We start from the raw sequence: 26,591 nt of genomic DNA, 5'->3' as shown, positions 1-26,591 counted from the left end.
CTTGTTTCTGTTCTTTAAGATTCCAAATGTAAGTGAGATCATACGATGTTTATCTTTCTTGGTATGATTTCACTTAGCATAATGCCCTCTAGGTCCAACCATGTTGTCACAAATAGCAAGATTTCCTTTTTATGGCTGAATGATATATGGGTGTGTGTGTGTGTGTGTGTGTGTGTGTGCTTTACCTAGCAGTAAACACTTAAGTTGATTCCATTTCTAAGCTATTGTGAATAATGCTGCAGTGAATCTGGGGGTACATATCTTTTCAACTTAGTGTTTTTGTTCCCTTTGGATAAATACCCAGAGATGGAGTTTCTGGATCATATGGTAGTTCTAATTTTAATTTTTAAGGAATGTCCATACTGTTTTTCATAGTGCCTACATCAGTTCCATTCCCACTTAATTTCTTATCTTTTTGCTAAGTCATTTTAACAGGGGTAAGGTAGTTTATTGTGGTTTCAATTTGCATTTCTGTGATGGCTAGTGATGCTGTGATGGCTAGTGATTCATATAACTATTGGTCATATGTATGTCTTCTTTGGAAAAATGACTAATCAGATCATCAGTCATTTTTTAAATTAGTTTTCTTGTTTTGCTATTGAGTTGTTTCTCTATTTTAGATATTAACCTCTTATCAGATAGATGGCTTGCAAATATTTTCGCCCATTCAATAAATTGTCTCTTCATTTTGTCAGTGATTTCCTTTGCTATGCAGAAGCTATTTAATTTGATGGATCCCACTTGTTTTTGCTTTTGTTGCCTTTACTTTGGAGTCAGATTTTAAGGAAATCACCAAGACTCACGTGAAGGAGCTTGCTGGGTATATTTTCTTCTAAGGCTTTTATGGTTTCAATTCTTACATTCAAGTTTTTAATTCATTTTGAGTTGTTTTAATGGAGTATTTATGGTTATCTACATATAACACCATGTTTTATGCAGTTTCACAAACCATTTCACCACTACTCCAAGTCGTGTGCCTTTTTTTCCCTTAACTAAGACTTTCACTATTGTGTTGACTAAAAGTAAGCATCCTTGTCTTGTTCCTGATGTTAAAGTGAAAACATTCAGCTTTTTATTATTTACTCTATTAGTTGTATGCATCAAGTTTTGTAATTTTTAAAGTCAGTTCTGGTATGTTTATTTTTCTAAAAATTATTTTATCTTGTCAAATGCGTTTGTACAAAATTGCTCACTGTATTGTCTTTTTTTTAATCTTTTTTTTATTTACTTATGCATAGAAGAACTGGGGTATAGGCCAGAGGTTTCGGGGGTGAGAGGATTCACCAGAGACAGAGTGGGGAGCTGAATAGGCAGATCTACTGAAATATACTGCTAAGGGGAGCAGTGGCAAGACAGGAGAGGTCTGCTGCACCATATACATGGGTTAGCTCCCTTGCCAGGGAGTCAATTCAGGCACTGTAGAAGTGCTGAGACTTAATCCCTAGGCCACCAGGAAGACCCTGTATTGTCTTTTAAATCTGCGCTTTGTCTACATTTGCATTCCCTTTTTTTAAAAAGATTTATTTATTTATTTATACAAGCACTGGGTATAGTCAGAAGTGCGGGAGGGTGAGAGAATTCATCAGAGCCAGAGCAGGGAGAAGAGCAGGCAGAAGGACCGAAGTACACTGCTGAGGGGAGCAGCGGGTGGTAGGAGAGGTCTCCGTGCCATGTGGGACCCTCGCCAGCAGCCAGTCGAACCCGCGCTGCAGAGGCTGTGGGCAGCTTCACAACCCAGCACTCAACTGCTGTGCCACCAGGGGAGGCCCTTCATTATGATTTCTTTTTTTTGGAACATAATCATTGTTAACTTTTATTAAGAATGTGAGCAATTTATTATTTTTTATTTTATATATTTTTAAATCATTTTTCATTTTTGTGCAGTGCATGTATTTTCATCTTGGTTATAATCCCCATAAAATTTCCACCACCCTTATTTTGATCCTGCTCCCTTCTCCACCCCTGTAGTATGTCTCTGGTTTATAGTTGCCTATTGATTTTGATTTTTACCTTATTATAATTAGTCCTTTTTCCTGATCCCTTATTTGGGTCTTCTAAATTCCTGCTATGAGTGAGAACATCCAGTATTTTTCTTTTTCTTTCTGGCTTATTTCGCTGAGCATTATCCCTTCCAGCTCCATCCATGTTGCTGCGAATGGGATGAGTTTTTCTTTTTTGATTGCTGAGTAATATTCCATTGTGTATATGTACCATATCGTCTTAATAGAAGATGATTAACTCTTCTGTTTCCAAAGACTTGAGAATTTGAAATATATCTTTTGCTATTGACTATTTTATTTTATTTTTTTTTTAAGATTTATTTATTTATACAAGCACTGGGTATAGTCAGAAGTGGGGGAGGGTGAGAGAATTCACCAGAGCCAGAGCTGGGAGCAGAGCAGGCAGAAGGACCGAAGTACACTGCTGAGGGGAGCAGCGGGCGGCAGGAGAGGTCTGCGCGCCATGTGGGACCCTCCTCCGGTTGCCGGGGAGCAGCCGGGGATTGAGCCAGGGATCGAACTGGCGCTGCAGAGGCTGCGGGCAGCTTCGCAACCCAGCGCTCAACCGCTGCGCCACCAGGGAGGCCGAATTGACTATTATTTTAATTGAATTAATTGAGTTGACATCAGAGAGTAATATTTTTCTTCTTTTTAAAAAGATTTATTTATGCATACAAGAACTGGGGTACAGGCCAGAGGTGTGTGGGGGTGGTGGTGAAAGGATTCACCAGACACAGACTGGGGAACAGAACAGGCAGATTGAAATACACTGCTGAGGGGAGCAGTGGGTGAGTGAGGAGAGGTCTACTGCACCATGTGGGTTGCTCCTTGGCTGGCCAGGGATAGAACTCGTGCTGCAGTGGCTGTGAATAGCTTCCTAGGTTGCGTCTTAATCCCTTGCGCCACCAGGGAGGCCACGAGAATAATTTTTTTCTACTAAGTAAGCTTCAAATTTATAGTTCCTGTATACAAGTCTACTGATGGTAAACTCTCATTTTTTCTTTATTGTAAATGTAATTATTTCACTCTAAGGTTTGAGGGTTAATGGCTTCCTCTCAACACTGAGTGTATTATTCATTGTCTTGTTTTGTGTTATTACTGTTGAGCAGTGTGCTATTCATGAAGTGATTATTTGTATATGATGTCTTTTCTCTCTGTTTGCTCTAAGAACTTTTCTCACTGTTGCTGTACAGGATAATTGCTATGTGATATCTAAGCACTGATTTTTCTTTTTTATTTATCCTGCTTGGGAGTGTTGTGCTTTCTGAAACTTTGGATTAATAACATTCAACATTTCTGGAAATTTCTTAGCTATTATCTATCACTCCTTAACTAGCTTTATTTTTTCCTTCTGTGGCTCTGATTTGACATATGTTAGTATCATTTTGTAATCAATATTTTAAATGATTCTATTTCCCAATCTTTTTTTCCTTAGATTGCATTCTGGTTCATAATTTCTATTTTCAAGTGCAATAATTTCTTTTCAGATGTGGCCAATCTGCTTTATAACATGATTTCATTTTTTCTTTCAACATTTACATAATTTTATATCTAGATAGTTCATGAGTTATTTTTCAGAATTGCTGATTACATTTCTGATGCCTATTCATTTTTTAATTTTTTAAAGTACATGACAGTTTTGTATTTGATAATTCTAATATAGATTACTTGCCTTTGTGTGTGTGGTAGTCTTTGATTAAGAACTAATATTTGCCTGATTATAAATTGTAGGTGTCTGATCAGATACACTGTAGAATACATTCCTATGGAGATATCATTTTATCTTCTAGGAGCTGGGAAGACTACCAACCTGGGGTCACTTTAACTCTCTTTGAATGTTAATGCAGAATCTCAGATTCAGTTCCCCTTCCTTACTGTTGACCCTACGTTCAGTATCCAAATTGCAATTTTTAGTACCTTACTGGCATTTTCCTTCAGTATATCCCAGTTTCTTTCTTTTACTTCTTGTTCAGCACATTAATCTGCTCACTGCTTCAAGCTCTAGTGTTGACTCAACTTGTTCCTTCTGATTGATGGGGGGAGGAAAAGGATTAAGCTTGGAAATTATTTTTCCCACTTCCAGGGAGTCCAGCAGCAAACCAAAATGTTTTTTTTTTTTTTTTTTTTTTTTTTATTTATTTATTTGTTTGTTTGTTTGCTTGTTTGTTTATACATGCACTGGGTACAGTCAGAAGTGCGGGAGGGTGAGAGAATTCACCAGAGCCAGAGCAGGGAGCAGAGCAGGCAGAAGGACCGAAGTACACTGCTGAGGGGAGCAGCGGGCGGCAGGAGCTGTCTGCGCGCCATGTGGGACCCTCCTCAGGTGGCCGGGGAGCAGCCGGGGATCGAACCGGTGCTGCAGAGGCCGCGGGCAGCTTCGCAACCCAGCGCTCAACCGCTGCGCCACCTGGGAGGCCCAAACCAAAATGTTTTATTTAGTATCTAATTGATTTCCAGCAGAGTGTGTCTTGTCTGTCATTGCTGCTAGAAGTGGAAGTTATAGTCTTAAACTGTGATATTCAATAAAAAAATACACAAGCTGTCCCAGTTTTTCCAATACAAGAAGCTCTACTATGAATTGAAAGGTCAAGTTGCTATAGTTACTTTTGTATTTTTAATTTACAAATAAGAAAGCTGGGATTCTAAAAGCCTAAGTGACTTACCCAATTCATGATAAAGGGAGAAATACAATAGAAACCAAGTTTTATGTCCAATCTAGTAGTCACTTCAATAAATCCTTATAATACTTTTTAGGCCCAATTTTAAAAGATATGTTATTTTTAAATTCTAGCAGTAATTGTTTATATTATGATAAGGTCTATAATTTTACATCTATGCATATACAAATAGAGATACCTATATCTGTGTATAATCACATGTATACATAAATGCAAGCCTATCCAGTGACTATTATAAATATAATTTGCAATATAGGCAGGCATGACTATAAGGAACATACCTTGAGATAACTAAGGGCAACTACAGAAACATGATCATGTCTTTAATAAGCAAAACTTTTAAGTGAAAATAATTGTATACATAGTACATCTGTTCTTATACACAAAAGCAAATAATTTTTGATAGATTATAATGACTATGTTCCTTCATATTACAATATGTCTTGAGCAGCCTTTATATAACCTATCCATTGGATTAACTCATAGGTTAAAATTATAAATTACATGAATATGCTAACGAAGAAAAATATGGGATTCTTTATAGGGCCCTGTAAATAAAAAAAAACTTTTGGAAAGCTGTCAGTATAAACAGTTACTAGCATAGCACAAAATTCATAATGTAGTCTAAGGAAAGCAAGGGAGATCAGTAAAGCATTCATTTCAATTTCGGGAAACCTGCTATCAGGAGACCTGAAAGGAAAGGATTAGAAACACACACTCTGGTATACCAATGTTTCAACAGTTGTGAATAGCTGGTAGAAGCAAACTTGGGATTTCTTAAATCTTACCTGATAGCTTCTGTTTTATTATTTTTATTTAGGAGAATATTTTTAAAGTTGATTAAGTCAATGTCATAATACTTTATTTTAGATATTTTGAGTATTGGGTGAGACACATGTTTCTTAAAATTATTTTTATGTGACTTGGTCATATAAATCATTATATATCCCTTTAAAAGCCTCCATAGATTTTATTTTCCTCCCATGAGCATTTTAGTGTCTTTAATTTCCATGTTAACATGCAGGGAAGATAATTCTACTTGCAAGTTTAATTTTCCTCCACTGACTTAATCCTCCCCTACTCGGTTTTTGATTCTCCACTCCCTTTGCAAACCTCTGACCGCCCCCCCCAACTACCTGTGCATGTAGTACCTCTTATCAAAAACAGATATTATTTTAATCAAATGTGACACCGGTGTGAATAGTTATTTTTAGTTATTTTCTTCCTGGAAAAATGTGAACTTTTAAAAAATATGTATTGCAAAGTTTGTTCATAGCATGGTCTGTATCTCCTACTACTCTGAGCTGTAAAGATAAACGTAGGCTCAAAGTAAATGGTGGGTAATTACCTTACAAGCAAATGGGACCCTCCCCCCAAAGGCAGGGAGAACCATGTATAAACTTCCAGCTATAAAAGGTAACAAGAGGAGACATGTATGCACATTATAAAATGTTTAAGGGAGCAGTACATAGGGAAGATATGACACTCATCAACATACATGCACCAAACAAAGGTGCATCAAATATATAGGCAATTATTAACTGTTCTAAACCCAGTGACATTGGCAGCAACACAATAATAGTAGGGGATGTCAGCATCCCCTTTTCATCAATGGACAGATCAACGAGACAGAAAATCAATGAGGGAACAATAGCCTTTAATGAAGAATTAGACCAGATGGGTTAGGCATTTATAGAGCACTGCACCCCAAAAAGTTAAGTACACATTTTTCTCAAGTGCACATGGAATATTCTCCAGTATAGATCACATGTTGGAACATGATAGAAGTATTATAAATTCAAGAAGATTGAAATCATATCAAGTGTGTCCTCTGATCAAAATGATAACAAAGTAGCTATCAAGCTACTATCAACAAAAAGAAACCTGGAAAAACTTCAAACATGTGGAGACTGGAACAATGTGCTATTGAGTAAACTGGGTAATTGAGGAAATTGAAGAGAATTTAACAAGTATGTAGAGATGAATAAAAATGAAGATGCAAGCTATCAGAATCAATTTGATACAGCAAAAGCCAGAGTAAGAGGGAAATATATTGCAGTACAGGTCTATCCCAAGAAACTTAAATCAGTAATCTAACCTTATACCTTAAGGAACTAGAAAAAGAACAAAGGAAACCAGAAGGCAGTAGAAGGAAGGAAATAATAAAAATTAGACGGTAAATAAATAGAAATAAAAATACAGTCTAAAACAAAGATCTTTGAAAAAATAAGACAAACTTCCAGGTAGGCCCCTAAGAAAAATAAGAAAACACTAACAAATGGCATTAGAAATGAATGAGAAGTTACAATAAACATCTCAGAAGTTCAGAGGATCATAAGAGACTACTGCAAATATCTTTATACCAATAATTGAACAACCTAAAATAGTAGCTGAAGTTTTAGAACCATATAAACTTCCAACATTGAATTGGGAAGAAATATAAAACTTGAACAGACCAATTACTAGTAAGGAAATTGAAACAGTAATCAAAATTCCCCCCCCCATAAGCCTAGGACCACATGGTTTTACTTGTGAGTTTTACCAAATCTTCACAAACCTATCCTTCTCAAAATCTTGAAAAACACTAACAGATAAAGATACATCAGAATTCTCTGGATGAGAGTTGAGGTGTAGAGCTTGGAGTAGCAGAATCTGTACCTTCCCTTAAATGGCATGTGACACTAACAAGTCCATTTGGAGAACGGGGAACATGGAAGTTAGCTTGGTTTCAACGAGGCAAGTCTGTAAAACAGCATTCACTGTTTTACAGCGAAATGATTATTCATTTAATGAATTTCTCAGGACCTTTCTTCTTTTTAACTTGTACCTTTTATGTAATATGGAACTCTAGAAAAGATGAATTAAATATTTATATTATATTCATATCCACCATAAAGTCTAAAAGTGAAATAACTGATTGCCCTGAGATTTTTAGCAAAGTCTTCTCCTAGGGTTGTATCTGAGTGTGAGTGAGTACTCATATTTGACGATCTTGGAGGGTTGTAAAAAGGCCATGCCATAAATTTAAACATACTTTGGAATCTAGGTTGCCTTGGATTACTTTTATTTTTTTTTAAAATGCAATTATAATCTCACTTGTTAAGGAAATCGGCCAGTTCTGAATGACTTAGCAATGGGAGAAGTGGTGTCTAATAACACAATAGATTTATTTCTAATTGCTTGAAGACATGTCCCCCTTAAGTCTCCTGACACACAGAGTCAGAAGTTAGGGCAATGAGCAGGGCTTGTTATATACCCAGAGCCCAATGGGAAGCAGAAGGCAACAGTTGGCATTTTCTCAGGAGAGTTAGTTTACTCATTATTTTCATGTTTGTGTTAGTGAACACCTTCAAAGTGAAAATTAATTTCCCTTTTGGATTACTTAGGATATTATTTTTAATGCTGAAGTTTTCCACATCATCTTTGGCCATGTTGCTTTTTTTCCCCCCAGAATGATTAAGGACAAAAATCACAGTTATTTCTAATAGCACAAAAAATAGATATTTTATTATTTTCCATGATTTCCTTCTGGGCATCCTTACTGATGATCTTCCTTAAAGGAAAAAAAAATGAAATAATAGCATTTAGTGTAATGTATTAAAGTTAAGCGTCTTACTGTGGGGAGTGAAGCATTCCTTAAAACAGCCACAGGATAAAAGTTCATCCACTTCTGTCTAAAAAATTTCAGATTAAAACCTGAAGCTTTCTAGTCAAGAAAAAGCTTCAGGATATTAAGACCATTCTGTACTTGCCTGAGGTCCTGCCTGTCTGTCTTGCATCTGTCACCCCAAATCTAGTGTGTTAGTGAATCTAGGTACGAAAGGCCTTTCTTAATCTATCCAGCTGCTCCCACTGCTGCCAAAGCATCTCTGGATTGTGCGTGGAGCACAAGAGGCCAGCCAGAAGAGCATGAAATCAACCACAATTTCCACTTCCTCTTCTGACTGCTTCTCCATCCCATCAAGATCCCCAAATATGAGTGGCTGGTGGATATTCTGACGCCTGTTCTAGTCCTCTCTGCCAACTCTGCAACTGTGCACCTCTTAAAAGGAGCACATTCCAAGCTGTCAAACATTCAGTGTCACTTCCTCAGCACTAAACCTTTAGATGACTTTCTAAGCAGGCAACAGTTTGGAGAATTTTGCTGTCACTTCTTTAGGAAGGGCTTGCTGGGATAGGTTTGTCATGTCCTTACAAGGCACTGTGATTCAGATAGGAATAAGTTATTAAGTAACTATGCTAGATAAAATGTGCTATAAACATGACAGTGAGGGGTGATAAAATCTACTTCCTCTTTAAAGGTCTATTATGTTGTATATAAGAATTTTTGTTTTTAAAAAAAGGTTTTGAGGAAAGAGATTGATCTCTAGAGTGTATATAGGGCAATGGTGGGGATTTAAGGAGTGGCAGAGATATTTCTTTTTGATTAGGTTTAGTGGCATCAACTTTTATTGAAAATTCTGAATGTTTTAGGTTAGATGAGATTAAGAAAGTAAAAGGATATTCTTGTAATAAAGCAAATAAGCTTCTTCCCCATTTTATTTATTTTTAATTGTTTTACATCCTTGTTAATGTTTTGACAGTATAGGATACCTCCCCTCAGGTGTGGTTATCATGGCTCTCCCAACACTAAAACAGCCATAGTCCTCTACCATAGTCCATTATGTCCTCCCCATTCTCTGTTTTTACCCCTCTTCCTTTGCATCCCCTTTCCTCTCCTTGATGCCTCAAATCTATGGTCAACTTTTGAGGGTTAGTTTTAAAGTTCGTCTTTGTTCTGACCTTTGTTTGCTTTCTCTCTATTCCACATAGAAGTGAGATCATCCTTTTGCTATTCTTTCTCCTTTTGGCTTACTTCACTTAGCGTAAGCCCCTTCAGCTCTATCCATGTTGCTGCAACTATCATGAGTTTATCTTTTTTGATTGCTGAGTAATATTCCATCGTGTATATATACATCACATCTGCTTGATCTACTCAACTATTCTGGAGCACTCGGGTTGTCTCCATATCTTGGATATTGTCAATAGTGCTGCTATAAACATAGAAATGCAGGTTTCCTTTTCAACTAGTGTTTTTATATTTGAGGGTAGATACCTAAGAGCGATTGCTAGGTCATACAGCAGATTTATTGTAGTCTTTTGAGAAACCACCACACTGCTTTCCATAGAGGCTGGCCCAATATGCATTCCCTCCAACAGTATAAGAGGGTTTCCTTTTCTCCACACCTTCACCAACACTTATTTCTGGTCTTTTTGATATGGACCTACTCACTGGTGTGAGGTGGTATCTCACTGTGGTTTTGATTTGCATTTCCCTGATAAGTGATGATGAACATTTTTCTTCCCCCTTTTAAATTGAAATTATCAGGCCAACATCATTGTTCTCAGAGAGAAATCTAAGAATTTCTAGAAACATCTTCAAAACATTTCAAGTGAACAAGTCCTCCATATTCAAGTTAGGATCTACTTAAGTCCAAGGAAATAATGGGTTTGTTATCAGTAACTAGGCATAGCTAATGTTGGTGTGATACCTAGATACATGTATTTCTTTGGTCCAAGCTCTATATGTGACTTTAGTTAAACAGAATTTCCTTTGTATTTGTGCTTTGTGCTATGATAAAACTCTGTTATAGGAGGAAATAATAATTGCTCTTTAGTTAGGTTGATACCAAACCAAAGGTCTAAATAGAATGATACTACACAGGCATGAGCATCTCAAATTATGTGATATATCAAATGATATAAGACATGGAAATAAAATACTTTTTTTTTTTTTTTTTGTGGGACCCTTGCTGGTGGCTGGGGAATGAACCGGTGCTACAGAGGCTGCGGGCAGCCTTGCAGCCCAGCGCTCAACCGCTGCACCACCAGGGGAGGCCCAGAAATAAAATACTTTAAGGAACATTTATTACCACATTCAATTAAGAGACTTTTCTGGAACAACTCTATTCGTGCTACAGAATCACAAAGGCCAGTACAAGGAAAGTGAGAATTCCTTACCATAGCAAAGAAACCAATGAGATAGATAAATCTAGAAAGAGTTTCTTTGCAAACCTGCCGTAAGCCTTGGAATTTCATTTGGGGGGCTATATATTTCCTTTTTCGGTGTAAATTTCCTTTTTCAGTGTAATCTCCATTACTACCCTGCCTTAAAGTAAAGGGGAGAAGGTAGAAATAAAAAAAAAAAGAACCAGAAATTGCAAAATAACACACTTGAATACAATCATGCAAAAGCCAGGAAATATATTGTTTTCCTATAAAAGATGGAAGATAACTAGTTGAGCTATTAAATGGAACAGGAACAAAAAGGGCCAGAGAAAGATTTATTGGAGTTGGAGAGCCTTAGCTTAGCATTTCATGACTTTTGTGCTTTCAACTTTAGTCAGGCAATTCCGTTCTTGCAGTTTACCAAAATAAGCTGATCTATGATAAAATTAATACTAAAAGGAGATGGGAAAAGTGAATTTAGATGATTTAAAGAAAAACCTTTATTTCAAAGAGATGACTGTATGTTTTTGATTATGCTTTTGAGATGATGGCTAAAAAGTAGTAAAATTTCTAAGTAGTTGGAACCAGCAACAATTTTAAGACAAATACTGGGAGGATCTCTACCAGTCATCTCTATGCAAGACAGAATTCTTTAAGGAATCTGGTACAGCATCGCAGAAGACAATATCTAATGCTTAGCTATGAACAGTTTTTAAAGAATAGCCTGTGATCCTTTACATACTTGAATTAATAGCAGTTCCCTAGGCCACAGTTTAATCTGGAGTATGTGCCTTTTTAGCAAACAAAGTAGGTTTTAGTGATTGGTGTAGTGATTTTAAACTAGTATGGTCAACATAAAAGTGACTGCAATATTCCATGAGCCATTTGCTTCACTGCCAGATGAAGTCATAAATATAAAAAACTATGGATTGTTTTCTATCTCCTTAATGTTAATATCGCGCATATGTTTTAACAAATAGAAATGTGTCAAGAAGATAGGATCCAAAAATTTATAACCTCTCACCTAAGTCCCTTCTATAGTATCTCAAAGAAGAAATAATGACTAAATAATAGGTATTTTCAGAAGAGATGAAAAAATAGAATTGTTACCCTCAAAATTCATCTCGCGTCCATCTCTACCTGATCCATTAGAAAAAAGCATGTATCCTCTGAACACCTATCCAAAATCAATAAGCTGGGAACAGCCAGGAGTATAGCTCATTCTTCATCCAAACCACCTACTTCAGACCACCCAGGTAGCAATGGGCACCCACCCTCCTAAGGCCTCAATCTGTATTACATTTTTGAGGTGCATTTTAAATTGATATATTTGGGAAAATAACAAAGCCACAAATGTACCATTGTTATTTTTGAGTGCTTATTCCGAGGTAAGCACTAAACAAAGTGTTTTAAATCAGAAAGATATGCCCAGTGGATCAAATAAACCAACATGTAAACTCATGAGGGTAGGAACTGTTACTTACTCTGCCTTGCATGGGAGAGGTATAAATGAGTGAATTGATATGCTCTCCACAGTCTCACGGGGAAGAAAGTCATGCATCCTCTTCCCAATTTGTTAAAGATGTAGATAAACAGGTGTTAAGTGACCTGCCAAAAGTGGTGGACAGCATCGGCTCTAGGGTGGAAAGCTGGGGATGTGATGTGTCATGCGATACCTCTCTTCTCAGCTGAACTTTAGCCATCTTGTCCTTGTGCTTCGCAAGAACCACTGTTTGATTTTGAATATTCAATCTTGGCCTCCTCTCTTGAGAACCTTTTAGGTTGCTCTCATTCATGTCAGTTAATTCTCCCATCTGTGTTTTTCTATGAAATAAAATTGCTTCACTAAATAAGATTCTCGGACACTCTTGCTAGTAGTTGCCACATCCCACTATGTGCTAGGGCTCTGCTAAGCAGTTGACATGTACTATCTTCTTTAATTCTTAGCTCTACACTACCAAGTAAATGTTACACCCATTTAAAGATATGCAAGTTCAGTCTCTATTAAGTTATATAACTTGTCCAAAGTCAAGGAATGAAACCTAGAATATACTGAGTTTTATGGCTCTTAAGCTGATTTGTCTCACTGTATTTGCTTATCATCGTATAATGTGAGAATGAGCTGGTCATCTAAATACATTTTAATACTATGAGTTTATTTCCAGAAGCTGTTATTTTCTTAAAGAAAATATTACAGAGATGCTTATTTAAGTAATGAATACGTGAGGAAGAGGAGAGACAGTTTGTTGTTGGAAAGTGATATTTGAATGAAACTAATGTGATGAGAAAGAGACTAATATAAAACTGTATTACATTCAAGAACAGAGAGACAAGAAAGAGAATGAGCTGGGATAACTAAAGATTGGGACAACAGCAGAGGGTTACATCTAGTGACCATACCCAGCAAGACTAAATTCACTCACTTTCACATTCTACAGATCCCACATCACCTTTTCTGGAAAATATACTTTGCCTCACCCGGTACCTTAGGCTACTGTACCTTAGTATCTTGCAACCTTTTTTCATAATTGCTTCTTCAAGGAGGAAAAAAAATAATTAAAATATATCTTTATGAAAGAAATTAAATGCTAAGAGAAAAGCATTATTGGGTAGGGCTGAGCTTTAGGGGCCACAAAACCATTTAATATTTAAGGCATTTTCTTTCCCAAAAAATCAGTTTGCCCTGTTGAGAATGTTTGGGTTATAGCCCCTTGATCCCTGCTCCTGTATCACACACTCATCATAACTTCTAAACTGCAAGGGTTTATGGCTTTTTAACAATTGCTCAGGAAAAGCATGTGGATAATCAGCCTGGCATTACATGGGTGCCTCATTAACTCAGTCTATGGCAAGTTAGTTCAGTTGATTTGTAAATCTTATTAACTATGATGTCATATGCTTGCTTGCACAGGCTGGTCAGTAGAACAGTAAGAGGAAAGTTCTGGGCTCCAACCTCAGCTCTGCCACTTCTCAGCGATAAGACTTTGGCCAATTACCCAACCCAGTGGCTCTCAGATAGGAGGTGATTTTGTGCACCCCCACCACATTTGACAATGTATGGAAACATTTTTTGTTGTCATAGCTGGTAGGTGAGAGACAACTAGATGTAGGAGATAGAGGCCAGGGATGCTGCTAAACATCCTGCAATGCACAGGATACCTTTTGGCAACAAGGAATTATCCAGTTCTGTCAACTGCCAAGTTGAGAAACTCTGATTTAACCCTCCTGTTTCTCATTTTTGTGATCCTGCCAGATGGTATTCATTTCTTGACAGACATCTCCAATCCATCTCCTTCCCGCCTCCACTGTAGAAACTGTAAAAGCTAAATACTCATTTTTTCAGTCCTTTTTGCCTTGCAGTGAGGGCTAACCCTCAGGCCCAGTGCTGCCTAGAAAGATATAGGTGGAAATTTATTAGAGGCATGAGGAAAACTTTGGTTCTTTATGATAGAAGAAAAAGATTAGGCAGGTGTCATCCCCTTCTCTTCCTGGCTTGAAAGGAAAGCAATATGTAGAGTTGCAGCAGCCAGCTTTCTATCAGTGGAAACTTAAGAGATTCAGAGAGAGGATGGCCTAGATATTGTTGAGATCATGAGCCAGTACCATATTGCCCTCCTTGGCTTCTTGTAATGGTAGAATATATAACTCCTGTTTGTTTAAACATTCCTGATATGCTCAAAGTTAAAATTAGGTCAATGGTAGGACTTTTTCATTATTTTTATTGTGGTAATATGTATATAACAAACTTGCCATTTTAATAATTTTTAATTCACAATTAAGTGATATTGATTACATTCACAATATTGTAAAACCTTCACCACTATTTCTAAAGTTTTTCATTACCCCAAAAGGAAATTCTGCACTCTTAATGTAATAACGACTATCACTGCTTCTCCCTCTCCCCTAGTGTCTGGTAACCTCAAATCTGCTTGCTGTCTCTGAGTTCATCTATTTTAGATATTTCATATAAATGGGTAAATACAATATTTGTTCTTTTATATCTAACCTGTTTCACATAGTATGATATTTTCTAGGTTCATGTAGCACATATCAGAATGTCATTCCTTTTATGACTGAATAATATTCCGTTGTATGTATATGCCTCATTTTGCTTGTCCTTTCATCTATTGATGGCCATTTGGGTTGTTTCTAAATTAGGGCAATCATAGAATTTTAAAGATAAAATAATATACATTTAGCAATTAGAACAGTGCTTGCTACCTAAGAACTCAGCAAATATAAGCTAACATTATTATTGCTACCACTAAATACCATCTTCTATTCACTCTCAACTGCCTTCTTTTCCAAAAAGGAATGTAGTAGTATGTAGGTACATTGGCATAAAATTGTGACCAGAACCTACTGTACACTTCGAAGCAAACAAAACCCATGGATCTGTGATGATTGGCAGGTATATTGGACACCACCACTTCTACTTATCCTGCCTCCCATCTGTCCTCCCGTGCATACTCCCTTCCATCCATCCATCCATCCACCCACCCACTCCTTCCTTCCTTCCAGAATTTATTAAGCACTTCTAGGGAGAAATAATATACTTCAAATATAAGCTGAAATGACACAATTAAATTGCTGAAAATGACAAAAAAAGAAAAGGGGGTGCTAAATAAATAGTTCTGGTGATGATGACATCATTCTACAATTAATCATGAACATCAAAAAGTTTTCTAGGACTGAGTTTTGTTATTTTTCCACAGTTATCAATGTACCAGTCACCTGCCTCATGAAGTTCTCATCCTACCAAGTACTTTAAAAAGTATTATAAATACTGACTTTAATCTTCTGCCCTAATGTTTCATTCACAAGGTACAAATCAAAACCTCCATTTAGTGGCTGTCACAACTAGTACCAGGATTATCTCTTACTAATTGAGAAAGCAAAAAAATACCTTGTACCCTTCATGAGAGTGCTAGAAAGTGAACTACACTGAGCACTGGGTGGAATGTGGACAGACAGATCAGAAGACCTAAAGAGGGAGAAACACCATCAGTAGAGGGATGACATTGGCTGTGGAGAGGTTGGCCAAACGGGGCACTGTGAGAAATAAGATTCAATAGTGAAAGTGGGGGCCTCCCTGGTGGTGCAGGGGTTAAAGACACAGTGCTATCAAGCTTTTGCCAGCCACTGCTGCATGAGTTTGATCCCCGGACAGCCAGGGAGCCAACCCACATGGCACAGCAGACCTCTCCTGTCTTCGCCCACTGCTCCCCTCAGCAGTGTATTTCAGTAAATCTGCCTATTCTGCAAGACAGGAGAGGTCTGCTGCACCATGTGGGTTAGCTCCTGGGCAGACGGGGATTGAACTTAACGCTGCAGTGGCTGGCAGTAGCTTAATGGCGCTGTCTTTAATCCCTGCACCACCAGGGAGGCCCTCAGATAGTCTTTCTATTTGGAAAAATGAGCTATTGATCCTTAATACTCATTTAACACAGTGTTTTAATTAAGAGTAGGAAGGTAAAAAAAATTAAAAACTTGGTGTCCAGTTTAGTTCTAGAGTCTGTGGGAAAACTTGTCAAATGAAAGATTTGATTTATTCTTGATGTTATAAAGTATTTCAAATTGTTTAGACAACAGAAATGCAGAATTTTGTTAACCAATATGTTTGTTTTTTTAAAAATAGACTCAAAGTTTGGATAGATTGGCTACCATTGCTTTCTCTGTCAAAAATGATTTGTATCTGCATCTTTGCATCTATCTAGGGGACGATAATACAAATGAAAATGGGGGACCCTAGAGGTTGCAGTTATGAATGTGGTGACCAGGTTAGCTAGAAATTCAATTGACTAGTATTGTAAAAAATCATTACAATCCATTACAGAAATTAAAAAAAAATGTGTTCATTCAGTAAACTGGCTACCAAATAAATGGACCAGTTAAAGAATATTTTATAACCTACTTTGATTTCATGAAAAATCAAAGTATGGTCTTTTTTCCTCAAATAATTATTTGTTTTCCCTCAAAAATAAAATTAACTTATCATTCAAGAATGTGGACCATTACCAAAAGGGTTAATATTTCTAATTTCTTCAGTAAGTTTACGTTCCATATAAACAAAATGCCAGAGCCCATTAAAGTACCAGACATTCAATTTTTATGTATGTATTTAAATTTATACAAACCCATGCTTTTTTTTTTTTAAAAAAAAAGCCATATAATTTACCATTTATCAATATTGATTTAGTAGAAGGCAGAAGAAATGTCACTCTATGTGTATGTTTAAGGGAAAACAAAACACAAACACAAGTTGAAACAGATAAACTCATAGCCACTTACACCCCAAAAATATAACCTTAAAGATTTACTGTCTAAAGGCTATAATACAAAATATTAATTGTACTAGTGCTGATACAGCAAGCCAAACAGAAGGAAGGAATCTTCCTTCAAGAAATTAAGGAAACTAAAGGATACAAGATAAGTTTGTCACTATTAAGTAAATGTAGCATAGTCTAGTATAAATGGCAGCAGAAGAGAGCCAAAGACAGAATTCTGGAGAACACCAATATTTTAGTGGTGCAGTGAGGAAAAGAAGCCCATAAGGTGAAATATGGAATGGTCACAGACATGGGAGGAAAACCAAGAGGCAGTTTCAGAGCAATCAAGATGAACACAGTTTTGAGAACATAATCACTAGTGATAAACTGCCTGAAAGAAATAGAGATAAGACCTTTGGCAGGTTGGCTGTGGCTCTTGTATGAACCAGTTCATCAGAGGTTCCACCCAGGCCTGGGAAAGCAGATTACAAAAGTGAATAGAAAGTAAGGAAGTGGAGACATAAATATATTGACTCTTTTCTCAAGAAGCCTGACTCTAAAGAGAAAGAAAAGGCATATACAGCTGGAGTTGGAGGGGAAGGATCTCAACATGTTTAAATGAAGAAGAGAATTGGCTGAGCAGGGAATGTGAGAGACATAGGAGACTAATAAAAGAAAGGTCCAGCTCTCCTTCTAGCAAAGTAAGACTTATTCTAAAACAGTCACTTCAAATACTCAAGTATGCATGAAGGAAAGCATGTAAAAACAAAAAACATTTTTTCAAGGACAGGTCAACTAGGATTAATACATTTTGGGAGAGGAATACATGCAAACACAACAAAGAGCACATGAGTGAAACTTGGCAGCTATATAAAACCTCAAATGAGTTAATCCACAGCACCAAAATATCCTGTATTGTCTAGAATCAGTTCTTACTCATCGTGAGAACATACATAGTCATTATGGGCAGAGGAAAACACAACCTGAAAAACATGGAGAATGCTCAAAACAGACAAAAGGCACAATTTGTAGAGGCTTGGTAAACTTAACATTATTTTCAGCTGTGTAAACACAGCACCATCATTTGTGAACTCTTGCTGGGTCTTGAGATGCTACAAAAGTTTTGAATTCCATTCCTTTGCCTTTGGGAAGTCTCATTTATAGATAATGTAATGATTTAGTTCGTTGATGCTCTCAGGCATTCTATAAATCCCAATTGAGGATTTATTATGTGCTGAGTATATGGCTGATAGAACATCAATAAGACAGCATAGACTCTCAGGGAAATGAAGTGGTAGCTGTGCTTTGAAAAAGACATTCAATTTACCTATCTTTGTATTAGAAAATACAAGTAAAACATGGCAAAATATTCGTGGCTGGTGGAATATAGAGAGAATACAGTATTTAAAATAAAAATTAAAACCCTGTAGGGTGCATTGGTTCTAAAAGGCGGAGAAACAAAGGTTTGACCGTTTCTCCTTAGAAGAGATTCAATAAGATGAAATTTGAAATACTTTCCACCTTCTATAAATTCATTTTCTTATTTTAGACTACGAAGTAGGCAAAGCAAGGAGAAAGTGTATATTCAATAATGGAGGAATAAATGTATATGCTTTTAAAATGCTATTGATCATTGGCTCTTGATAGGTCTTACCTGTGTCAGTCCCTTCTCTTAATTATCTTCATTTATACTTCTGCCCACACCTTTAGGGTTAGGAAACTCACCTACTGATCTGAGGTAGAACCTTCTGGATTTGCCTCACAAATACGAGCTAAGCATCCTACAAGGGGAAGAAGAGAATTTAGTGTCCCTGTTTTAAGCTGTGTTGAAAGATGGTTACAGCTGGTATAGTGTAAGACAGAAAACTAGAAACAGTCTAGTACCCAGATCAAAAACATATTGGTAAACACAAATTCTCATGAAGATCCCAAACAAGGATGAGGTGTGAGGGCTATAAGGAGAGGATGAGCATTTAGACTTTATCTCAGACACTAATGACCTATTAGCTTTTCAGCACACATTGATTTCTTTGAGATAAGGCCCATTCTTAGGGACAGCCTATTCAAATGACTCCACTAACAATGGTCACAGCATGTGACTGAAGAGTGTACCTTATAGGTATAAGAGCTCAGCTTTGTTTTGCTCCTGTTCTTGAACAAAAGCTGCTTCTTTGTTAGCCTCCCAAATAAATATTCCTTGCCATTATGCAAAAATACATTAATTTTGAAACAAATTATATACCTTTTGAAGAACAAAATAAAAACCATACACATAAGCACACTCATCAGAATGAAACTGACATTACCCTGTTCCTTCTTCCATGTGTGTGTGTCAGAGTTATAGCGAACACCTGTGGCCACACAAGGGGCAGACTTGGCAGCTGTAGAATCCAGATGTCAGACACTGGATTGTGTGTCCCTGGCAGCAGTCCTAAGTGGGAGGCCGTCTCCTTAACTGACCTCTGAAATGGTCTATTGTCTGACTCCATCCTTGGCCTGGGTAGTAACGAACTCGCTGTCTGTAGGTCTGGTTCATAGTTCACTTACTAATGGGTTGTTCTGGATGCAATTATCCATTACCTTACCTTTGACTGTGAGAAATTTATTTCCTTTGTACGGGTGAAAATTGGGACTAGGCAAATTCTTGACAAAGAACTATTTTCAGGTTTCTTCCAAGGACAGAATAAGATGCATTTTGCTTTGATTGATTTTCCCCCCCAACTGAAATTGGATGAGGTCATCTTTGTTTTATTACACAGTGAGTTGTGATTAATCAGAAGTTTAAAAAAAAAAAAAAGGATTTTCTTGGACACCTCCCCTTCTGAAAGAAAATTTGAGTTTCCTTTTACTGCTTCTAAAACCACTTCTTAGAGGTTGAAAATGAAACATTTCTTTCTTCAGAAACTTAGCTACAACTTTGTTGTTTTCTATTACAAAAAAAGGTCTCATCTATTGAGGAAAACTCTATCATGAGTTATCTTGGTTCTTTTAAGAGGCAAATGATTAGAAACTTGCCTCCACATTACTGGCTGAAGAATTGACACTACACATGGGATGGAATCTTACTGGCATGAGATAGGAAAAGGCCAGGTATCGGAGCAGGTTCTTCTTGCCATGCGGTACTCACAGGTCTACAGTGAAGGTTATTGTGCGTAGTTAATAGACATTGTAATGTAAGGCGAAACCTAACATTTATAGGAAGATGAACTCAGGAAATTACATATTATCATATCCAATATCAAATGGTTTCCATTTGTACCATGTAAGATGTTCTAAATTTCCCTTATTAACTTTTATGAAAATGTCTGTTGGCCATTGCTGATTTAGATTTGGGATAAAACTCATGAGTCCCAGTATAAATATAGATCAACAAATGAGTAAATACATAAGATCTATTTCTCTATTGGAAGAATCCCACATAATTCATTCCTCAAGGTGGCAGAGCTTAATTCCTAACTCCTTGAGTGTGGGCTATGCTTTGTGATTTAATGCCGAAGAGTAGACTATAAGAAGGCAGCGGAAGGGACAATGAGCTACAGTGGGAAAACCAGGTGAACACTACTGTGGCCAGGTGATAAATGTTTTATGAGCCATAATGTCATGTTGATAGCATGTACCGTTGATAGATGACCTCATGGAAGGGCACTTCACCTTTGTAATCTTTTCCTCAAACCCATAACATTGGATAAACCCTAGTTGAGGGACATTCTACAGAATACCTGGCCAGTATTCCACAAAACTATCATGTTCATGAAAAATAAGGTCTGAGAAATGGTTGCAACCACAAGGAACATAAGGAGAAGCGATGACTAAAAGGAATGTGTTATACTAGATGGGATGCTGAAAGAGAAAAAGGGCATTAGAGAAAAACTGTCAAATCGGAAGAAACTCTGGCCTTTAATAGTAATATACTAGGGCCTCGCCTGGTGGTGCAGCAGTTGAGCGCTGGACTGCGAAGCTGCCCGCAGCCTCTGCAGTGCCGGTTCAATCCCCGGCCGCCAGCGAGGGTCCCACATGGCGCACAGACCTCTCCTGCCGCCTGCTGCTCGCCTCAGCAGTGTATTTCATCACTCTGCCTGTTCTGTTCCCTGCTCTGGCTCTGGTGAATTCTTTCACCCTCCCATGGTTCTGACTGTACCCAGTGCTTGTATAAATAAATAAATAAATCTTAAAAAAAAATAGTAATATACTAATGTTGGTTCCTTAATTATAACAAATGTGCTATAGTAAAGTTAGAAGTTAATATGAGATTTCTGCACTAATCTCATAACTTTTGTAATTCTAAAACTTTCTTTAATAAGCATATTTACATTTAAAACAGGACAATTAAAATATTGCTGTATAGAGTGTAACAGTTTCTGTGCAGCAATCAATATATCCCTTTCTCACCCAGGCTTACTGACTACATCATATGGCATAGTCATTTTCCTGACATACAAGAATACCTTATCTTTCAAGCCAAGGTAGGATAAATGGGACCAGACCTAATCTGAAAGTTTTGGATTTCCCAATAGTATCTAGGTCATGCCCTAAGTAGTAAGACACAAATACGCAAAAGATAATGTTCATAAGCTGCTATTTTTCAATAGCTTAAAGGATATTACATTCTTCAACAATCTATCCAATTCACACATTTCATGTGAATGTTAATGATGTAATTAATAAGAGAATATATTCATCTCTGAAAGTAACATTTGTTGTTAGATTACTGTGTTAGAGGGCTGTGTTCATTGACTGATCAGTTGTTACCATGAGAGAAGGGGTAAGGTCTGATATACCAACTATTTTAGAACATGCATAAGATGATTTTTTTGCTTCTTCATACCTGTTCTTTACAGTTATAAGAAATCAGATCTGGGAATTTGGTAAGAGATTTCCTTCATGCTCTTTGTAATTTATCATTTCCTTTTGAGAAACGGAAGAAAATGTTGGTGTCAATGAATGTTTGCTGAGAAAAAAAAACTATTGTGGGTTTCTAGAATTGCTAATAAGAAAGGGGGTTTTGTTAACATTTAATCATATACTTTTAAAAATTCAGTGAAACAAAATATAACTAGAATAACAAGTTGGTCAGAATTGCCTCTTTAATTCCTTTTTTAGAAAAGGATGAAAATGGCATTAAAAACGTTTGAAATAAAATGTATGCAACTTCCTGACTATATTATAGGGTTAAAAATAAGATTCAGTAAAATCATTTGCACATTCTATACAGATAGTACTTTACAATAACAACTTTTTAAAAATTATATTTATTGAGGTAGTATTGGGTTACAACATTGTATATGATTTAGGGGTATAAGTTGACACCTCTTTAGATGTTTGTTACTGCCACACCCACCACCAAAGCACCCACAATCCTCCACTATAGCCCATAGGACCACTCTGCCCTTTGCGCTCCACCATCCTTATCTAGTGGCCTCAATTCTACAGTTATGATAACTTATATTAAGGAAAAGTACTGTGATACTTGATAAGAGGAAAAAAGTGTTCTGTATTGTATTCTCAACTAAGGAATTATAGAAGAGTCGATTAATGTAGTGTAGGAATATTTTTCAAAGTGAGGTATTTAATATGGAAAAAATAGGTAGGGGGAACTAGAGTAGATGCAGATTGTTATGTTTTACATTAAATTCCATTAATGTGCATTTTGTATTTCATTAAACTATTATATGTGTGGTTAATAATGAGAGTTATACCAGCTCCCCTTCCCAGAACATCTATGATGTGTCCCGCTTTATGCTGCCAGGCATTTGAGATGACAAACCTTGCAAAGGACATACAATTACTATTTAACAATGGAAGATGCTGGAAGTTAGGGGACTGACTCAAAAGTCCTTTAGCTTGTAAGTGAGGAAGGGTCCCTTTACAAGCTGGCTGGCTGCCTCCAATGCCTGAATTCTTTCTCACCACACCTTTGTTATAATTATAAACAGTTTTAAAGTTAATTTTTATTTATCACTAGGTAATGTAAGTCATTTAACCTTTCTTGACTTTAATTTTCTCTTGAGTAAAATGAAGTTGACTGGATGATTTCCAGTGTTTCAGTTTTAAAATAGTAACATGAATTTATATACAGGATAAGAATATTAAGATGTCGTTTTCACAATGTTTTTGTTAAAAATAGGTCAGAACACTAGCTATTACTAAATTTTCTGATGCTGAAGAGCTAGCTAGAATGTTCATGGGATTTCTCTCAAATTTCTCAAGTCCTTTTAACCACTATTAGTGATCTTGCCATTTTAATGTTATTTCTTAAAACTTAATGTAAAAGCACATTTCATATTTTTCTCCATAGCATATAAACCACACACCTAAATCTGCCTCCCAAAGAATCATTTGGATAAGAATAATTCAAAGAAAGCCATTTTTTGGATGTGAAAACAATCAAAATATTCATTTTAATTCACATTTATTTAAATATAACCATTTTTGTGGACAAATTAAAATACAAGTGCATCTGTATCGCAGCAGACATAAATATAATAAAATGTCTAAGTATTTTTACAAAAATTAACACATATATTAGACAAATTGATGACATACATTAGCTTTAAGGGAATATTAACATGGTATGAAAGGATATGATTTCACAAAAACTTCTATAAAATGTTCACATTTGTCTCAGTAATAAGACATATATCCTGAACTGATATTGTAGGAAAACTATGCAAATAATCATTTACATCATATGGTAACATTATTTTTAAATGAAGTATTTTTGTCAATAGAAATGGTACTTTAATTTTTAAATATGTAGCATTTTTATCAAGACCACGTCACATTTATTAAACATCTATAAGACATTAAAGACTGAATAATTCATATACTTTTGTGCACAGTGTTTAGTTTTGCTATCACACTCTATCTTTGTGAAAAATATACTTCAACTTGGCACAGAATTCATGAAGAGTACTGCAACTAGTCAATACAAATATAATTTAAGTTTCCATCACCTAGAAAATACTCTATCACAATTTACCTCTTCCTTTTACAGCTTATTGACCAATGGCAGTTCTTTTCTGTTTTAGTTAGAATAAATAAATGGATATTTTAAAAAAGTCATGTAGGTGTTTTGGCTGTACTCTAATTGGAAATGAGTCGATTTCAGTTTTTCTAGCAGTGAAACATTTCCACATGTATTGCGGCCAATAAATTTCTAAATAAGTGTGTTATCAGCAATAATGAGTATCATCGTGAGATGTTTTTCTTTAGAAGGCAGAGAGGTTGAAAGGAAATGTGGATCTCTTCATAAACTGGGAGCATATGTAGTGAGGAAAGCAAATGCCAACTGAGGCAGAAGCAGGGAAAGTTATTTGGAAAGCTGGTGAGCGAGCGCTCACTCGCCTGAGTAGCAGCAAGGCAGAAAACACAGCAGAGACACAGGATCAGTCAAGGTAGAGAGGACTGCCATCATGGGTTTGGGGAAACTGAAATTTATCACTGAAAACAAACGGCATCGAGGGCAGCTCAAGCACCACCCTTATATCAGGAAACTACCGCTGCTTTTAAAGCAAAGTCTTGTTTCCACATTGAATATATCAGGACTGAAAAGTTTAACTACCTATTTTCCTCCATGAATTCATTCATACACACTGTGGAAGAAGAAAGGGAATAACATTAAAGTCTCTTCCAAAACCAAAGAGGAATATTCACTCTATGCACAGACTTCTAAGGTAACTAAGAAAAATACCACAGTTCTTTTTCATAGTTCTTCTAAAATGAATTTGAGATGTTGTATTTTGAAAGTGTCCACTCCTTTAATAAGACTTTGATAGCCTAATTTTTATATTTCTTACTAGGGGAAAAGAAGTAGAACTGAAATTCCATTATTACATAAATATACTATATCCTCAAAAACAGAGCAGTGAACACAGTTATTTTCCTTGTCGTACACTCATTGCTTTTCTGAGGACCTTTAAACAGTGAAATGGCGAAGAACATCAAACAGGTTAAATAAAGCTGGCCAACTTTTCCCCCAACCTATTAAGGTGTCAACAAAGATTATGAATCGTAGAGCACTGAATTTTCAAGAGTGAAATCATACCAAAACCGTGATAAGTTTTCGCTGACATCATAGGAGAGTAGGTGGTCTGGAAGGTCACCGATGGTGCCTTGCACGGCAAGCACATGTGGGGCCAAAGTGAAGGGTACGTCGCTTAGGAGCTCGGTCATTAACGCGTTGTTGTCCAGGGTCTGGCCGCACTTATTTTCTGTCTTGGGGCCTGCTACCATCGTATTGGATGAGTTTTCTTTGCTGTTCTACAAATACATACATATTTAAATGACTTAGACCTTATGGTCTTTGAGGTTTTGTAACTGTAAATGTGGCATCAATACTTCAAAATGATTGAGAAATGTGGAATATATAAATATTCTCAGATTAGAATACAGATATTTACTTTTCTTGAGGAATAAATCTATCCAAATCTATGCTAGGTTTTCAAATGAACCCTAAGCCCTCTTCTCATGCACAGAGACCACCCACCCCTCAAATTCAAAGTAGCATTCTGTCTATTTCCCTAGCCCAGGCAATGTCTACAAGGTCTGCCTCTGCTTGTTGAAATCGATTGTATGTTTTCAGGCTCTACTGAATTTCCAGTTCCTGTAGATGATGACATCACTGTGGTCCAAAATAACTGTACTGCAGGGGATAGTTGATTGATTAGGAGACAAATTTCTTAGGATATTATTTGGCATTTCATATATGTCTTTGCCAGGTGCTGTTTCATATCTCCATATCTGTCTTATCTCCAACTAAACTCTAGGGTCCTTGATGGCAAGCAATCTACTGGACATATATTTGTGTTCCCTGCCCTGTGTACTTTGCTACTCTACCCTAATATGTACTGGAAAATTTAATTCTAGTGGGTACCATGAATACTGACTGATTGCCTGACTTTCACTGGAACTATCATGTTATGTCATATAAGTTACTTGAAGAATTGATGTATCTTGTTCAATTTCTTTAATATTGGTGTATCTTGCATTTACCCTTTTACCAAAAGATCTTCACTAAGGTGTTCACAGCAACACTCAATGCAAGTCCAAATCAGGCAACTCCCTAAGCGTCCATCAATTATAGAATGGCATTCAGTAGATGTACAGCAATGAGAATGAATGACCTGCCACTACAAACAACAGAAACATAACTCAAACCAATTAGGTAAACATTTACTCCTCTACACGCACCAGGAATCATGAAGAATAAAACTACAGAGTCTTTTACAGAGGCCTACAAGCCTCCCCTTCTTTATCCCCAGCTCATCTGTCCTGGCTCACTCATTTCCAGTCTCTCTGCCTCCATGCTGTAGCTCACGCACAACCAACCTGCTTCTGCTTTGGGGCTTCACTTTCTTTTTTTTTTTTTTTTTTAAGATTTATTTATTTATTTATACAAGCACTGGGTACAGTCAGAAGCATGGGAGGGTGAGAGAATTCACCAGAGACAGAGTGGGGAGAGCAGAACAGGCAGACTGATGAAGTACACTGCTGAGGGGAGCAGCGGGCGTGGCAGGAGAGGTCTGCGCGCCATGTGGGACCTCGCCGGTAGCATGGGATTGAACCAGCACAGCAGAGGCTGTGGGCAGCTTCGCAGCCCAGTGCTCAACCGCTGCGCCACCAGGGGAGGCCCTGGGCCTTCATTTTCTACTCCCTTC

General features: G+C 36.8%; 1 protein-coding gene and 1 long non-coding RNA gene across 9 annotated transcripts in view; one reads left to right on the top strand and one right to left on the bottom strand.

Annotated features, from left to right (window-relative positions):
• The window catches only part of UMAD1 (UBAP1-MVB12-associated (UMA) domain containing 1), a 317,588-nt gene that overhangs the window by 64,690 nt on the left and 226,307 nt on the right, over window positions 1-26,591 (bottom strand). For 7 of the 8 annotated variants that reach the window (XM_054692381.1, XM_054692379.1, XM_054692380.1 and 4 more), the window contains one exon: window positions 23,349-25,194. The exons of the other annotated variant lie outside the window; for it this stretch is intronic. In XM_054692381.1, coding sequence (XP_054548356.1) covers window positions 24,937-25,194 — 258 coding nt within the window. In that variant the 3' untranslated portion in view covers window positions 23,349-24,936. Of the gene's footprint in view, window positions 1-23,348; window positions 25,195-26,591 lie in introns of those variants that run through there. 8 annotated transcript variants of the gene reach the window in all.
• LOC129145315 (uncharacterized) overlaps window positions 1-26,591 on the top strand; it is a 156,154-nt gene that overhangs the window by 69,982 nt on the left and 59,581 nt on the right. The gene's annotated exons all lie outside the window — the stretch shown is intronic.

This window comes from Talpa occidentalis, unplaced genomic scaffold, assembly GCF_014898055.3.
Source record: "Talpa occidentalis isolate TD23 unplaced genomic scaffold, MPIMG_talOcc4v2.1, whole genome shotgun sequence".
In the NCBI taxonomy this organism is placed as follows: domain Eukaryota; kingdom Metazoa; phylum Chordata; class Mammalia; order Eulipotyphla; family Talpidae; genus Talpa; species Talpa occidentalis.
Note: the sequence above shows the minus strand (reverse complement) of the source record. Positions and strands in the feature narration are given on the sequence as shown.